The 17,647-nt window shown below is 39.0% G+C and overlaps 1 protein-coding gene across 3 annotated transcripts in view; it reads right to left on the bottom strand.

Annotated features, from left to right (window-relative positions):
• The window catches only part of LOC122816610 (regulator of G-protein signaling 11-like), a 1,281,503-nt gene that overhangs the window by 742,190 nt on the left and 521,666 nt on the right, over positions 1 to 17,647 (bottom strand). For all 3 annotated transcript variants that reach the window (XM_044089514.1, XM_044089516.1, XM_044089517.1), the window contains exon 4: positions 10,053 to 10,159. In XM_044089514.1, the coding sequence (XP_043945449.1) occupies positions 10,053 to 10,159 (107 nt within the window). The remainder of the gene's footprint in view (positions 1 to 10,052; positions 10,160 to 17,647) is intronic.

Below are 17,647 nucleotides of genomic sequence, written 5' to 3'. Positions count from 1 at the left end.
AGAGTCACGGGCAAGATTTACTGTTTCTAAGAAAGAGAGAAGAGCGGTGATAGTACTATTGCCAGGTCGGAAACCGTGTTGGGTTGGAGTAATTAGTTGGTGATTGGCTAGGAATGGCATAAGCTGTAAGTTGATGCATTTTTCTAGGAGCTTTGAGACTGGGGAGAGGATAGCTATGGGGCGGAAATTATAGATGCTATTGTTTTTGCCTCCTTTATGGAGAGGTAGGATAAAGGCAGCACACCATAATTTGGGCACATAAGATTCCTGCATAGATCTATTGATCAAGATGCTGATGGGGAGAGCAATACTTGCGGCTATTTTTAGGAAGGAAGATGGGATATTGTCAGGGGCATTGGAGCATGGTGTCTTCTCCTAAAACCACTATAGCAATGTATTATTCATCATTACTACAAATATTTTGCCCCACATTATTATTTTAAAGTTATAGTCCAACATATTAATGTAAAGCAGCCTTTACAACTGTGGTTTATTTCATTTCATTCAGCATTTAACATTGCATTTAGAATGATATTGTTTCTTTCATGTCGTAATGACAGAAATACTGTACACCCACCATCTAAATATTCTCAGTTTTAATGTTTTACTTTCATAGCATTTAGCATTCTGATGTAACTGCTGAAGTCTGAGGTTATACAGTGCAAAGCCAAATGTGGTATGAGCTTGAATATCAATGGATGTTGCAGTCTGCTCTCCATTAGGACTTTGAATTATCAGACTCAGAAAACATAGCTAATTTAATGTTATAACACAACATTTAATTCAGTTGGCTTGAAGTCAAAGTCTGGGTGGCTTGCCGTCTCTTCAAACTATCAATTCAATTGTAAATCTCTACATCTTTTTTTATTTTACTTTCTTACTGCTTAACATTTCCTTACTGCGGTGGTGGTGCTGCGGTAGAGTTGTCGCCTCACAGTAAGACATTGTCCTGTTCGATTCTCAGCTAGAGTGTCTTCTGTGTGGAGACATGCATGAATGGGCGTACCTTTGTTGAAGGTTGTGCATCAGGGCTGGCAACTCGGCATGTAAAAATCTACTGCCAATCATTAGCGGACGGGAGTTCTGCTGTGGCGACCCCTAACCGGGAAAAGCCGAAAGACACAACAACAACTGCTTAACATTTCCTTAATTATTATTTCATCTAGAACAACAGTTTCTCTTCTTACTTTCCTTATTTGCACAATTCACCTTAACAGTCTACTGTGATTCTACCATTTTCCTAGTGAACTTCCTTTTCCAAAATATGATGGCACAGCATTATAATTTCCTACAAGCTCTGTAACTCAGAAACACATAGTCACTGGGTCTCTTTATAATTTCTTTAATGAATAATACAAATCTCAGGTGCATTTCTGGTCTTCTGCATTTATTTACATTCTTTGTGTGTGCCTGATCTGCTTTCATCTTCACAAAGTGCCGTCATACCTTATGAACTGATTACATAAACGTAAATTAAGGCTGTGTTATAATAGAAGTAGGCTATCATATCCCCCAGATCAGTGACTAACCTACTGCCACTTGGTACATGCTATCCAGGGGGAATTTGGAAGGTTCTAGAAAAACGAAACGTAGCATAATTTATGAAGAATTTAAAAAGCAAAGCCATTACATACATCAGGAGTGAACACATAAATAGTATCCCGGTAAAGTTTAAAATCTATTTTCTCTAACACTGGAGGAGGTGGAAGCATTTCTTTGTGCTGTTAATAGGACACTGTCCCTTTAATAAAGAAAGAAAGAATGTCACTAATGATTTATTTATTTATTTATTTGTTTTTGTTTACCAGGAAAGTTCATCTGGGAACTTCATTTTCAGTGAAAGCCTGGGGAGAAAAGCTCCAAAATAGGGATAGAAATACATGTTTTTACAGTTCAAATGAAATACAGTTAAACATTATTTATAAAGTATTACAAAGCAAATGGTAAACAAACATTATTTCTAAACCATATCAGATTAAGGAAATACATATTTTCAAGATACTGTGAGTAAAATCAAAAATACTATATTAATACAATTATATAGTATCCACAATGCACAGATTTAGGATTGCAAACTTCTAACTGCAGGTGTGGTACAGTTGCATAATTTATTAGTTGCCAGGTGATATTTTAGGGTGGATTTGAATTGTTGCAGGTTATTTAAAAGCTTAATGTGGTTTGGAATTTATTTAAAAGTCTAATGTTTTGTCTCTGTATGTAATCGACATTAAAGTAAATATGAGACATTCTTCTCTTCAATTGTAAAATTCTGTCTTCATTTTGCCAATGTAAACATGAATCATGATTGATACAACATCATGCTACAATAACTATGAAATTGTTCAAGGACAAAAAAATGAACTGTGTAAATAACTTTTTTCCTGATAACTAAGTAAGAAAAAAAAAGAAAGAAATTTTAACAAACAAACCAACTAAACTGAAGTAATCTCACTGCTGTGGAATATAGACATTCCCGTCATCACATATAACACAGATCTGATAACAGGCCTGGATGCCTGAGAGGCAGCCAATGAAAGAGGAGTGAGAGATTACAGACCTGCTGTATGTCCCATGGGAATGGTGTAGGATTCTTTATTGAAGCAGATACCCCTGGAAAAGTCTTGGGGATATTGCAGTGCTTCTGCTGAATCATGAAGGCACAGATCAAGCAAGATTATGGGAATGTACAGAAATGTACGATACCTTAGTTTCTGAAGTCGTGGAATATCAGCACATAGGGCAAAACGGATAGGTCATGAAAAATAAATTAGTTGTGTAAGCAAATTTACCATAACAGTAGATGTTCTAATGGATCACTGTCATAGTGTCTAAGCTATTTGGGTTCTTCCCTCACTGCAACACGCAGTCTTTCAAAGCTAAACGGCATCCTCCACTTGCTCTGTCAGAAACTCCACATAAAAAGACAGCTCCAAAAGTTCAGAGTTTTCTTTCCCCATAAGGGAAGGCTATAGTTCTGAAAGGAACAAATACTAGGAAATGAAACAAAAGGTAAACTATACAGACTAAGATATATACACTGACACCTTGGCAATACAAAAAACAAACATGAAAAGGAGGAAGAGGAGGGAGAAGTGGCTGCTGCACTGTACTCTATGCGAACATCTATTGTTAAGGTAAGTTTAGTTACAGAGAACATCTATTGTTAAGGTAAGTTTAGTTACAGAGAACATCTATTGTTAAGTGAAATTTAGTTACAGAGAACATCTATTGTTAAGGTAAGTTTAGTTACAGAGAACATCTATTGTTAAGGTAAGTTTAGTTACAGAGAACATCTATTGTTAAGGTAAGTTTAGTTACAGAGAACATCTATTGTTAAGGTAAGTTTAGTTACAGAGAACATCTATTGTTAAGGTAAGTTTAGTTAAAGAACTGTACTCTGTGTTCAACATTACATTGCCGTTGCAGTAGCCTAAGCTACTGGAGTAGATTACTGTAAGATAGAAACAAAGGAGGGAGGAAGAAAAGAGAAAAGAGAAAAAACATGAATCCAGGAGCCCCTGGAAAATGGAACTTGCAAAGCCAGTTCCCGACATGGAAAAGCAATTCAGCTTGTAGTTCTTTGTAAAGGTACATACAGAGGACAAGGCATTCCACTGAAATAGAATTCTGGACAATGCTGGAAATATTTTACACTTTTATTACCACACAACACAGCAGTCAAGCACTTTCTTCTCTCTGGACATCATCAGAACTACCAAACACTTTTCATCACACAATTTCATACTTACATAATCCAGATCACATGTGAAAATCCACCAATAACATTCAAGATATTCAGTAAAAAAAAATGTTAAACAAATGCATTATAAAAATATAAAAATGCAATCCATGCTAAAATTCTTTGAATAAATAAATAATAAATTCTGTTATCTAGGCAATCGGTTAAAGACTTTTCAGGTTAAGGTACGATCTCTTCAAACTATCAATTCAATTGTAAATCTCTACATCTTTTTTTATTTTACTTTCTTACTGCTTAACATTTCCTTACTGTGGTGGTGGTGCTGCGGTAGCGTTGTCACCTCACAGTAAGACATTGTCCTGTTCGATTCTCAGCTAGAGTGTCTTCTGTGTGGAGACATGCATGAATGGGCGTACCTTTGTTGAAGGTTGTGCATCAGGGCTGGCAACTCGGCATGTAAAAATCTACTGCCAATCATTAGCGGACGGGAGTTCTGCTGTGGCGACCCCTAACCGAGAAAAGCCGAAAGACACAACAACAACTGCTTAACATTTCCTTAATTATTATTTCATCTAGAACAACAGTTTCTCTTCTTACTTTCCTCATTTGCACAATTCACCTTAACAGTCTACTGTGATTCTACCATTTTCCTAGTGAACTTCCTTTTCCAAAATATGATGGCACAGCATTATAATTTCCTACAAGCTCTGTAACTCAGAAACACATAGTCACTGGGTCTCTTTATAATTTCTTTAATGAATAATACAAATCTTAGGTGCATTTCTGGTCTTCTGCATTTATTTACATTCTTTGTGTGTGCCTGATCTGCTTTCATCTTCACAAAGTGCCGTCATACCTTATGAACTGATTACATAAACGTAAATTAAGGCTGTGTTATAATAGAAGTAGGCTATCATATCCCCCAGATCAGTGACTAACCTACTGCCACTTGGTACATGCTATCCAGGGGGAATTTGGAAGGTTCTAGAAAAACGAAACGTAGCATAATTTATGAAGAATTTAAAAAGCAAAGCCATTACATACATCAGGAGTGAACACATAAATAGTATCGGTAAAGTTTAAAATCTATTTTCTAACACTGGAGGAGGTGGAAGCATTTCTTTGTGCTGTTAATAGGACACTGTCCCTTTAATAAAGAAAGAAAGAATGTCACTAATGATTTATTTATTTATTTATTTGTTTTTGTTTACCAGGAAAGTTCATCTGGGAACTTCATTTTCAGTGAAAGCCTGGGGAGAAAAGCTCCAAAATAGGGATAGAAATACATGTTTTTACAGTTCAAATGAAATACAGTTAAACATTATTTATAAAGTATTACAAAGCAAATGGTAAACAAACATTATTTCTAAACCATATCAGATTAAGGAAATACATATTTTCAAGATACTGTGAGTAAAATCAAAAATACTATATTAATACAATTATATAGTATCCACAATGCACAGATTTAGGATTGCAAACTTCTAACTGCAGGTGTGGTACAGTTGCATAATTTATTAGTTGCCAGGTGATATTTTAGGGTGGATTTGAATTGTTGCAGGTTATTTAAAAGCTTAATGTGGTTTGGAATTTATTTAAAAGTCTAATGTTTTGTCTCTGTATGTAATCGACATTAAAGTAAATATGAGACATTCTTCTCTTCACTTGTGAAATTCTGTCTTCGTTTTGCCAATGTAAACATAAATCATGATTGATACAACATCATGCTACAATAACTATGAAATTGTTCAAGGACAAAAAATGAACTGTGTAAATAACTTTTTTCCTGATAACTAAGTAAGAAAAAAAAAGAAAGAAATTTTAACAAACAAACCAACTAAACTGAAGTAATCTCACTGCTGTGGAATATAGACATTCCCATCATCACATATAACACAGATCTGATTACAGGCCTGGATGCCTGAGAGGCAGCCAATGAAAGAGGAGTGAGAGATTACAGACCTGCTGTATGTCCCATGGGAATGGTGTAGGATTCTTTATTGAAGCAGATACTGGAAAAGTCTTGGGGATATTGCAGTGCTTCTGCTGAATCATGAAGGCACAGATCAAGCAAGATTATGGGAATGTACAGAAATGTACGATACCTTAGTTTCTGAAGTCGTGGAATATCAGCACATAGGGCAAAACGGATAGGTCATGAAAAATAAATTAGTTGTGTAAGCAAATTTACCATAACAGTAGATGTTCTAATGGATCACTGTCATAGTGTCTAAGCTATTTGGGTCCTTCCCTCACTGCAACACGCAGTCTTTCAAAGCTAAACGGCACCCTCCACTTGCTCTGTCAGAAACTCCACATAAAAAGACAGCTGCAAAAGTTCAGAGCTTTCTTTCCCCATAAGGGAAGGCTATAGTTCTGAAAGGAACAAATACTAGGAAATGAAACAAAAGGTAAACTATACAGACTAAGATATATACATTGACACCTTGGTAATACAAAAAACAAACATGAAAAGGAGGAACAGGAGGGAGAAGTGGCTACTGCACTGTGCTCTATGAGAACATCTATTGTTAAGGTAAGTTTAGTTACAGAGAACATCTATTGTTAAGGTAAGTTTAGTTACAGAGAACATCTATTGTTAAGGGAAGTTTAGTTACAGAGAACATCTATTGTTAAGGTAAGTTTAGTTACAGAGAACATCTATTGTTAAGGTAAGTTTAGTTACAGAGAACATCTATTGTTAAGGTAAGTTTAGTTACAGAGAACATCTATTGTTAAGGTAAGTTTAGTTACAGAGAACATCTATTGTTAAGGTAAGTTTAGTTACAGAACTGTACTCTGTGTTCAACATTACACTGCCGTTGCAGTAGCCTAAGCTACTGGAGTAGATTACTGTAAGATAGAAACAAAGGAGGGAGGAAGAAAAGAGAAAAGAGAAAAACATGAATCCAGGAGCCCCTGGAAAATGGAACTTACAAAGCCTGTTCCCGACATGGAAAAGCAATTCAGCTTGTAGTTCTTTGTAAAGGTACATACAGAGGACAAGGCATTCCACTGAAATAGAATTCTGGACAATGCTGGAAATATTTTACACTTTTATTACCACACGACACAGCAGTCAAGCACTTTCTTCTCTCTGGACATCATCAGAACTACCAAACACTTTTCATCACACAATTTCATACTTACATAATCCAGATCACATGTGAAAATCCACCAATAACATTCAAGATATTCAGTAAAAAAAAATGTTAAACAAATGCATTATAAAAATATAAAAATGCAATCCATGCTAAAATTCTTTGAATAAATAAATAATAAATTATGTTATCTAGGCAATCGGTTAAAGACTTTTCAGGTTAAAGTACTATCAAACAACCTGTCTAGTGCAAGGAACTCCTGTCTGTGGTGAAGCTTGTAGTAACTGCCCTTGACCAATTAGAAAAGAAGGGAGCAGCACTGTTGCCTGGGCCAAAGGTAGCAACAATCACATTCTTTGGGGTATCCTTCTGGAGCTTTAGAAGAACATGAGAATGAGAATGCAAATACATCTGTCATCTATGCAAGGAATCCTGGAAAATAATTTCTTTAGTTGTCTGTGCTGACAGGAGGCAAACAGATCTGTTTGAGATATTTCCCACAGTTGGATCAGTTCTTAGAAAAACAGGTGAAGAAGTTTCCATTCTTTGGGGTTTCACCCGGTCCTGCTTAGTTTATCTTCTACAAAGTTTTGCTGTGATGGAACATACAAAGCCTGAAGAATCAAACTGAGCTGAGTTGCTACTTCCCAGACTATCACAGCAAGTCAGCAAAAGGGAAGGATCTGGTACCCCCAGTTATGTAAAACATCACTGCAGTGTTGTCTGTGAAACTTGTAAAGGTCCCGGAGACCAGAAAAGATTTAGGGATTTCAATGCATTTTGTCAGTACCATCATCTCTCTCTGGTATTTATGAGCTTTTGTCTATCATAATGGTTCCACAGACCTTGCACCTTCACATCTTTGGAAACTGCTCCCCATGCCAGGTCTGAAGCATCTGTTGTGACAACTGCAGAGAAACAGGACAGTAGGACAGGAGAGATCTAGTTTATCCACCATTGAATATCTCCTCCTTACAAACCCCAAAACAGGAATATGAAAAGATAAAGAATGAAGATGCTGAGTCTGAACTGATATGGAGTACCATTTGATTTTTCTCATGTGAATACTGGCCAGGAGGAGTATATGATGCCATGTGCCCAAGAATCCAGATAAAATCCCTTTCAGGAACTTATCTTTGATTGGAAAAACTCAGGAAAAATGTTGAAACATCTCTACTCTGGAGGAAGAAAAGCTCTTCACAGGAAAGAATCTAGCAGGCATCCTAGGAAAACTATTCTGTGAGGAAAGGATTAGAAAAGATTTTTGAAAGTTTACTTGGAAACCAAAATACTTAAATTGACATTTGTGGTCATGCAATTTTAACAATATGATATAAAATTGTCGGTTATTAAATTTAATGTAGTTCTGATGACCTCCAAAAAAGGATGAAAGTGCTTAATTGTGTTTTTGAATTGTATCAAAGAGGTTACAGACTGAGAACATTGTTTCAATTGCTTCTTGGATTCATATTTATATTTACAGTGTCCTGCTGATGAAATTTATGCATTCATCTTTTTTAAGATTAGTTAGAATCCTAGACTGAGAAGAAGATTTTGAACACTTAGTAAAGACTCCTGACAACTGGAAAAAGAGTTGGCAAAGATAAGACAATTGTCCAAATATTGAAAAGATGTGAATGCCTTGAAGTCTGCAGTAAGCAGTTACTGGAGTCAGACACTTTGTGAATACCCTTTAAGAGCAGTAGAAAGTTGAAAGGGTAAGACAAACTGACAATGTTAACCAGATATGGAAAATCTTAAGAAACAAATGAACTGTTTGCCAATGGGAATGTGACTGCAGACATTTTTTAAACAGCACCGTCTCCCTGACACCCAAAGACTCCCTGACAACTTTCGTCTTTCTCTCAGGCACAGGAAGTAGTGTGAAGGCAGTTGAACTGAAAATAAACTTCTGAAGACAGACAAAGCAGCATGAATTAGTTGGTAACATGTTAGGTAGAGACTAAGTGGCTCTGAGGCAAGTAAACCAGTATCAGTCTCCCAAAAGCACAATATCCTGCCCTTAACAGATAATCCTTCAAAACCTGTAAGAAAATAATGCCAAAATAGAATATTTTGCACAGAATGTTCACAGAATCATTCATACACAAACCCCCCTTAGAATATCAATGACAGTCCAAAACACTTGGTTTCCTAGCAAGCCTTAAATGATAGCTAGTAGACCAACAGTTCCACAGAGCATGTCAAAGGACAGCACTTTTGACAGCAGGAAGCTCTGAAACTTTGGCACTCTGTCTTTTTGTACAGAGCTCTTCTCAAGCTACTGAAAGTTATATGTATGAAGGCCACCATTTACCTTTGAAAGCTGGATGGCTGCAGTGGGGATAGGCCCCAGACAGCGTTGGCTACTGCCACAGTAATTTAACATTGAACATACAACCTTTTCTAGAGTATGATGGCAACCAGGACCCAGCCACCGACCCAACTCCCTTAAATAAGGAACAAATGAGTCAGACAAGTCTAACTGGAGTTTGCGTTGTCAGAGTTCAACAGAGAGGAAAAAACAATCACAAATAAATAACTATCTATCATATGAAAATTAACCTCTCACAAGAAAGAGTACAATGCCCTCAGATGCTCAGAAATGTAAGCATTCCTTTATGTGTCAAGCTATGATAGGTTGCTCTGTTATTTTGTAGATTACCTGCCTATTGCCCCTTCAGGTCCAATGGATGGGGTCACCACAGTGAAGCTTAGTTCCTCACCCCTAAACGTTATATTTTATCTACTTGCCCCTTTCCCCTAAGGCTGGTCCAGTGATAAGGGTAGCCTTGTATAGTACTGGACTGGCCCCAAAAATAAAATAAACTTCTATATTTTTTCCTTTGCCACAAATTCAGTTTATATAGACAACAGCTACATATTACTTCACTTATCGAGTATAATTGCTTGGCACATCTTGTTACAAAGTTTTGGTTTTGGCAAGCAAAGTTTCATGAGGTCACATACAACCATAATGGGAAGCTTATTACATAGTCTGCTGTCATGTGATCCCTTCATTCTCCTGATACAAGTTAACAGCCACTATTCTAGTCCTGCTACTACAAACATTCACATAAAATGAGAGCAGACCTTTCTCTACACGTCACACCTTTTAATATGAGCACTAAATATTAGGCTGTTGTATCGGCCCTTCTGTCACTAGTGCTACATGAAAACTGAAATCGCAGACAGATATAGTAGTTTGTGAGTATTACATGCCGTTTTACCAAAAGGACTAACAGACATACCTGAAAACGATAAGGAGAGTCGTCAGTTCTCAGTATAAGGTTCCTTGGATCCTTCAGGGGATACATGTATCCATATCTGACAACCAGGTTCCCTAGGTGTATTGCTTCTGAAATTAACAAGAAATTACACATCATATATTGCGCAAATGACTACTGTTGTTTTATAAACCATTTTAATAATATTCCCAGATTAGTCAATAAATTCACATTTTACAGGTTTTACAGTTAAATGCATAAATGAAGTCTTCAAGCACTTGCACTGAGTAATGCCATGGATACTCGACAAAATTTATTAACAAATGATATAGTACTTGATTAGGTTAGAAGAACGTATCCGCCAAGCCACATTTATACAGTCTACAAACACCTGTACTAAGCATTGTGTATATTCTAGCTATAGCTTCCTAGCCAAGGTGATAGTTAACCAACTGGTTTTATTTATTTATTAACATTTGATTACTGGGAAAATTGACTGGGTAGGAGCCTATTTCCAGCAGAGGTCCAGACAGAAAGGCTAGTTGAGAAGAATGCATCACCCAAACCATTAAACACACACACACACACACACACACACACACACACACACACACACACACACACACACACACATACATACATACTCACACACCATGCAAATAAGCAGGCATGAGTTGTTAGGCAAAGGTTGTTGAGGTTAAGAATAAAGCACAACATCCCCACTGATTCATGGTAGCATGTTCTCTAACAACTCCTTCCTGTTACTTAAACGTCAAGTAATTAAACTGCCATACAATATGTAAGTTTGCAGAAACTCAAACAATGATAAGAAAAACAAAGTTTAAACAAGAAATGTACACATGGAGGTTAGAAAATCCATACATTTTAGTTGTAGCCACTAAAGAGATCTTGAACTGGAAAATAACTAAGAAGCAGCTCAGAACTAAACAGTACTACTTAGGACAACAAGTGAATATACTTAAAGGCCTAAACAGTACTACTTAGGACAACAAGTGAATATACTTAAAGGCCTAAACAGTACTACTTAGGACAACAAGTGAATATACTTAAAGGCCTAAACAGTACTACTTAGGGCAACAAGTGAATATACTTAAAGGCCTAAACAGTACAACTTAGGACAAGTGAATATATTTAAAGGCACCAGAGATATGCGGAGGGAAGTTAGAGAGGAAGGCCACTGCCTAAGTTACTCGCCATGTTATCATAACAGAGTGGAGCATTAACCATGAAACTGTACTGTACTGGGACAGTATGAGAATTTGCTGACTTACAGGTCAGGACCCAGAAGCCTTATCTGCCCTGCTGGATATATGAAGAAAGTGATTCACATTGGGAATTCATTACAGAATGTCATGAAGCACAGTGGGAAAAGAACACTTTTTCCCTTTATAATCTGTTATCCTGGCAATTAAGCCACTAGTCCTCCCCTCGAGTGCTGTATGGGTTTAATCTGATACAGTTTCCCAGCAGCTCAGAACTAAACAGTACTACAGCTCTGCATTCTATTTAAACTGTTTTTGTGTTGATTAACTGTTTTGCACTCTTAAAAAGTTATTTGTTGCTTAATTTTACCTGTAGGCTAACACACTCAAGTGTGCTAGCCACTTAAAAGCATTTATAGCATTTACTGTCTGTTTTTTTTCCTTGTCTCTGTAAAAAAAAAAAAAATCTCTTGTTTTCCCACCTTACTGAACTAGAGTAGTCCAGTTTCAGAGTTGCTGATCCCTGGGCTTTGTTTTTAGTTCCTGTTACTGATCCATTGCCTTATTAGGAAGGAGGGAAGTTTCTTTGCTTACCAGTGGGAGTGGGAAGCACTGAGCAGCCTTTTGTCCGAATTGGTGAAGTTTCAGCCAGAAACTAGTAGTCTATTGGTCGTTTTGGGCCAATTCCTAGCTCCTTTCAGCCCCTGCTATAAAACACACTAAACACGTGTTTTCCAGCTTGTACCAACTCTGCACAGATCCTCGTGGTGGCCTGCAGAGTGATCCAAGCAGCAGAGAGCTAAAAGAGTGACTTTCTACCAGATATAAGTATTCTTTGTGGCTTTCCCACTGTTATTAAGCTAGCGACTGCATTTGCCTGTTTTACTGCTACTTTAAGTGATTTCTGCATTTTACACTGTTTATTGCACTTTAAGTTACTAATTGTTGCAAATTGTTTCTGTAGGCTACACACTAAAGTCTTGCCCGCTTAGCCGATTTACAGCATTTATAGCATTTACTGTCTGTTTTTTCCTTATCTCTGTAATAAAACAAAAAATCTCTTGTTTTCCCACTTTACTGAACTAGAGTAGTCCAGTTTCAGAGTTGCTGATCCCTGGGCTTTGTTTTTAGTTCCTGTTACTGATCCATTGCCTTATTAGGAAGGAGGAAGTTTCTTTGCTTACCAGTGGGAGTGGGAAGCACTGAGCGCCTTTTGTCCGATTTGGTGAAGTTTCAGCCAGAAACTAGTAGTCCATTGGTCGTTTTGGGCCAATTCCTAGCTCCCTTCAGCCCCTGCTATAAAACACGCTAAACTGTACTGCTGATCTAACCAGCATATCCTATAACTGAAAAGTTCATCTCTACTTGATTCCCAAGTAGACTATTCTCTATCTGTAAAGCCTAGCACTTACTCCTACAGTACTTGCACCTTGATAAAGCACTCTTATTATAGATAGTACCCCACCAGCCTAAAACCCACTTCCCCCGGAGTCCTTTGAAAGTTCTTTATCTACTACTTCTAGTATGTCGAGGGATCAGTTGCTAGTGTCCTCTCCAGCTCAACTGATGAACCTGGGAATATTGAGGCAATGTTACAATTGCCTCATGTACACAGACAATCCTCTCCTTCTCCCACAAAACACAAATACATGCGAGAGATGCAACTATACGGCCAAACTGGAGGCTGAGCTCTCTCAACATAGGACTGGCAAGACCAGACAGGAGGAGAAGGCACACATGGTACCATCACAACTTCAAATCATACACATACTCACACAAAGACATACTCGGAGGCTCTGATCAAAAATTTACCAAAACAGCAGAGGCCACCAAAGCAGACATCCAAACAACTACCACCTCACGACCCAACACATGCAACACATAGACCACACAGTCAGAGTGTCAAACAGTCACAGCCCTTAAGGCCAAACAAAATGCCAGACACACTTGTCATTGGTGATTCCATAGTCAGGCACACTGACGTCCGGCCACCAGACTGAGTAAGGAGAAGGTCACAGTAAGCTGCCTCTAGAATCCGCCACATAATGCAAGCACTCAGGTCTCTCAACAGCAGGTACAAGCACGACTCAGTCATTGTCCACGCTGGTGTCAGCGACCTGAGGCCTCCTTGGACTACATGAAAGGACGCCGAGGAGCTCTCTGATTATGTAGCCCAGGCAGGTATGACCCTGACCTTGAGCAGTATCCTACCTTCACCTAGAATGATGCCACAATACAGTGATAAGATGATCAGCTTTAATAATTGGCTTAAATTCTGGTGTCATTCAAAGGGGATCCAATGTCTGTCTGTCTGCGACATGCTGCGGACGGCTTGCACCTGTCACCCTGGGCTTCGGATATTGGCAAAGGCTCTTGTCACCCCATAGTGTGCCTTTTTAGGCAAGGCTCAAATTCTAAACCTACCACCCTAGAACACCAAAAAGGAAAACTAAGGGTAGCTGCTCAATGCCAGAAGTCTCAATCTCAAGATGCGGCCCTTCTCGATATGGAGAACATCGATGTCTGTGCTGTGACAGAAACCTGGTTCAAGGCTCCTGAGAGCACCCCAGCACTAACAGGTTTCACCTCATATCATACGTTCCGCCCCAAAATCCGGACAACACCAAGAAAGAGGGGGTGTCCATATTCATAAAGGACACCCACACCTCAAGGTTGGTGGCAACCGATGCATCGGAGACCATCCAGGTGCAATTAACCATAGGCAAGACTGCTCTGCAATTTGTAGCATGTTACAGGCCACCCTCTCAAACTCAGGAACCTCACATGGCCTTCCTGAAAACATTGGAGGATAAATGTATCTCCAAACACCATCATACTAGGTGACTTCAACTACCCTAATATAGACTGGGAACACTACTCAAGCCGAACACTCTAACCCAAAGATTCCTGGAGTTCATAAACTCAAATGCCATGGAACAACTAGTCACCATCCCCACAAGAGGTGAAAACATACTTGATCTCATCATCACGAACATGGGATCAAAATGTTCAACACCGAAGTATACCTCACTGGTGAGATCAGATCATAAACTAATCTCGCTGGAGGTCCTCATCCCGCCCCACCTGAAACAAAAAGACCACAGTGAAAAACTTCTCAAAAGCCGATTTCACACTTCTAAAAACTAGTGTGGTCTCCTTTAAGGCCCCTGAGCCAGTGGTAAACATTACTCAAACCGCTGAATCACTTACAAATGCCTTCTACCAGCACCTACAGGACTGCATGGATCAGGCAATCCCAAACAAAACTAAGACTCTCTGTACCAAAGGCAGCCCAGTCTGGTGGACCCCAGCCATAAACAAGCTCTACAACAAAAGGAGGAAGCTACTACAGGATAGAGCAAAATCCTTGAAAGGTAAGACACCTTTGATCATTATAAGTAAAAAACTAAGAGCTCTCATAAAATCATCCAAGGCAAATTTTGAGAGAAAAATCACCAAGGACTCTAAAGACAATCATAAGGCCTTCTTTAGCTATGTTAGAAACCTAGGAGGAAACTCCCAGATATGCTCAGAATTAGTTCAAAATGATGTGAAAATTACTGAACCTACACACATTGCTAACATACTGGCTGACAGGTTCAGTGCAAACTTCTCCCCCTCCCCAAAGGAGAGATATCTATTCCAGAGGATTGTAGCCCCCAAACATCTCCAACACCCAGGTGAGAACTGCCCTCACTAAGGCAAAAACACAGCATCCATGGGACCGGATGGTGTCCCCAGCTGTGTGCTTCATGAACTCAACGAGGAATTAAACCCACAGTTAGGACAGCTGTTTAATCTTAGCCTCACCTCAGGATACATTGCCGTGCCCAAGGAGGGCGCACGGCGACTGTGGTCCCACTTCATAAGGCGGTGCCTCCACAGACCCTGGAAATTACCGCCCCATTAGCTTGACAAGCCTTATCTGCAAAGCCATGGAGAGGATCATAATGGAACTCATAAATAAAGACATAGGAACTTGCAGACTTTGGATCCAACCCAGTTTGGCTTTGTCAAAGGCAGATCCTGCCTCTTAAACTTGGTTGACTTTTCGAGACAGTCACCAAGGCCATTGATGAGGAAAGGCAGTCCATACAGCCTACCTCGACCTGGCAAAGGCCTTGACACAATACCCCACTCAGGTATCATCGAAAAACTCATCAGCTTGAATGTAAACCCATACATCACAAGATGGGTTGCAAACTGGCTAGCGACAGAACCCACAGGGTCAGAGTTGCTGGAGCCATGTCAGACTCAAAGCCTGTCACAAGTGGTGTCCCACAGTCAGTCCTGGGTCCACTCTTGTTCGGCATCTACTTTTCTGAAGTACAAGCAAACACAGGAGGGTTATGGCTGACAAAGTTTGCAGATGACTGCAAACTGGGCCATAGTCGAAAACACATCTGACACAGATATCCTCCAGAAGAGCCTCACAGAAGCGGATAACTGGTGCCAGAGCCATGGCCTGAAGTTAAACGCCAAAAATGCATAGTCATACCCTTCGGGAAAAACAAGGTTACCCCTAGCTACCATATAGGTGACAATCCACTGAGCACAGAAAAGTCATCAGGGATCTGGGGACCCAAGTTGACAGTAGTCTTCGTTTGACACTCATGTTGCTAAAGTAGTTAGGAAAACCTTCTATATCGCCCACCTGATCATGAAGGGATTCACATCTAGATCAAGGGAGGTCATCGTCCCCTGTACTCATCACTCATTAGACCTATGATTGAGTACAATGCCCGTTCGAATGTATCTGACCAGACACCTGATGCAGCTTGAAAGGCCCCAAAAGTTCCTCACCAAAAGGATAAAGGGTCTCAAAAATATGTCTTATGCTGCCCGACTGAAAGAACTCCAGCTTTATTCAGTCTCATACCGCTTGCTCAGAGGTGACCTGTGCCTGACATATAAGGCCATGTCAAACCCAGATTTGATGAATATGCTTCACCTCAAAAATCTAGATCCCTCAGAACCACAAGGCGGGAGACTTAAACCTTGACACGGTTATAAATAGAACGTGCTGGAGGGACAGATTCATCACCCAGAGACTCCCTATGCTGTGGAACAAAATCCCGGTACATGTGAGGCAGAGCACCTCGCTGGCCTTGTTCAAGAGGAATCTTGACCAATGGATGGGAGATCGCAGATATACCCCAGGGATTACTTCAGTGTCACTGCTTGACAGAGGCACAGAAAAATGATAGGCATAGTTTTTATTCAAACTAAAGGGGTGGCGAAAGCCACATAACTATGGGCTAGGCTTATAAATGCCCCTGGGCAGATAGCCTAGTATGAACCTATGAACCTATGAACCTATGAACCTATTCCCTGCATGTTTCTTCTTTCTCTTTGCATACTTCCAGTCCTCTGCAGCTTAAGTAATTCCTGGTCAGGTTGAATGGCTGCAGTAAAATTAAATAATTAAAGCTGGATACATTTCATGTTGCAGAAATCAGAATAAATTAAACCACTAAAGGGCAAGGGGTTGTACCCTCCTAACCTTCCCTTACTCATGTATACTAACCAGCAGCGGAGTAAGACATCACAGACAGAAATATCCAGCCTGCACCACATTTTAGCTCTCTGTTGCAATAAATAAATACATACAATTTAATGAGACAAATCTACGTGTGCCACAAACCACAACAAAACTATCACCAACTAATGCCAAAAAAAAAAAACAGTATACAATAATATTACAGAGGAAAAAACTGTACAACAAGCTCAAATAAAAAAATGTTTTCAACAACATGGGATTTTTTTCATGAGAATGGGTCAAAACTACCATCGATGAACCAATTACGTACCCCTTTATTTTTCCTATACCTGTATTACACTGCTGTTCTCCTTGAATTGTCGCATGTAAAGGAGTCAGTTTGATTTATTTGTGTAATAAAATGAAACAAATTGTGCATTACAAATAAAGATGGATGATTATTTATCAACAACTGGTTTGTCAACACACAATCTACCAACAGCTGAAGGCTGCAGCAGTAACAACTGAGTATTGGTAAATGAAAAAAAGCAAACAAAAGCAATACTGTAGATGTAGAGCATTGTGTGCTGACAAACCTGCTGCTAATAATCATTCATTCTTATTGGGAGTATTATATTCCCACTCTCCCTTGAATGGAGCTCTGACCCCTACATTCATCAAATTTATTATTCTAACAGCAAGGCCACTGTATGCCAAAGGAAAGTGAAATTCCTGGCCAGAGCAGCTTTAGTTAACTTTATTTTTTTTAACATTAGAGAACATATAATGGGGACATCAAACGACAAAGTGCTGAAGAATTCATCTTTAACTAACAGTTATACAGCCCAGATAAACACTAATGCCTTTATATAGCCTAGTGATTTTTTTCACAACATGACTTCTTCAGGCTGATACTT

Source organism: Protopterus annectens, chromosome 12.part0 (assembly GCF_019279795.1).
Source record: "Protopterus annectens isolate FY-2018-M chromosome 12.part0, PAN1.0, whole genome shotgun sequence".
Lineage (NCBI taxonomy): Eukaryota > Metazoa > Chordata > Ceratodontiformes > Protopteridae > Protopterus > Protopterus annectens.
The sequence above is the reverse complement of the archived record's forward strand: the minus strand, read 5'-3'. Positions and strand labels throughout refer to the sequence as shown.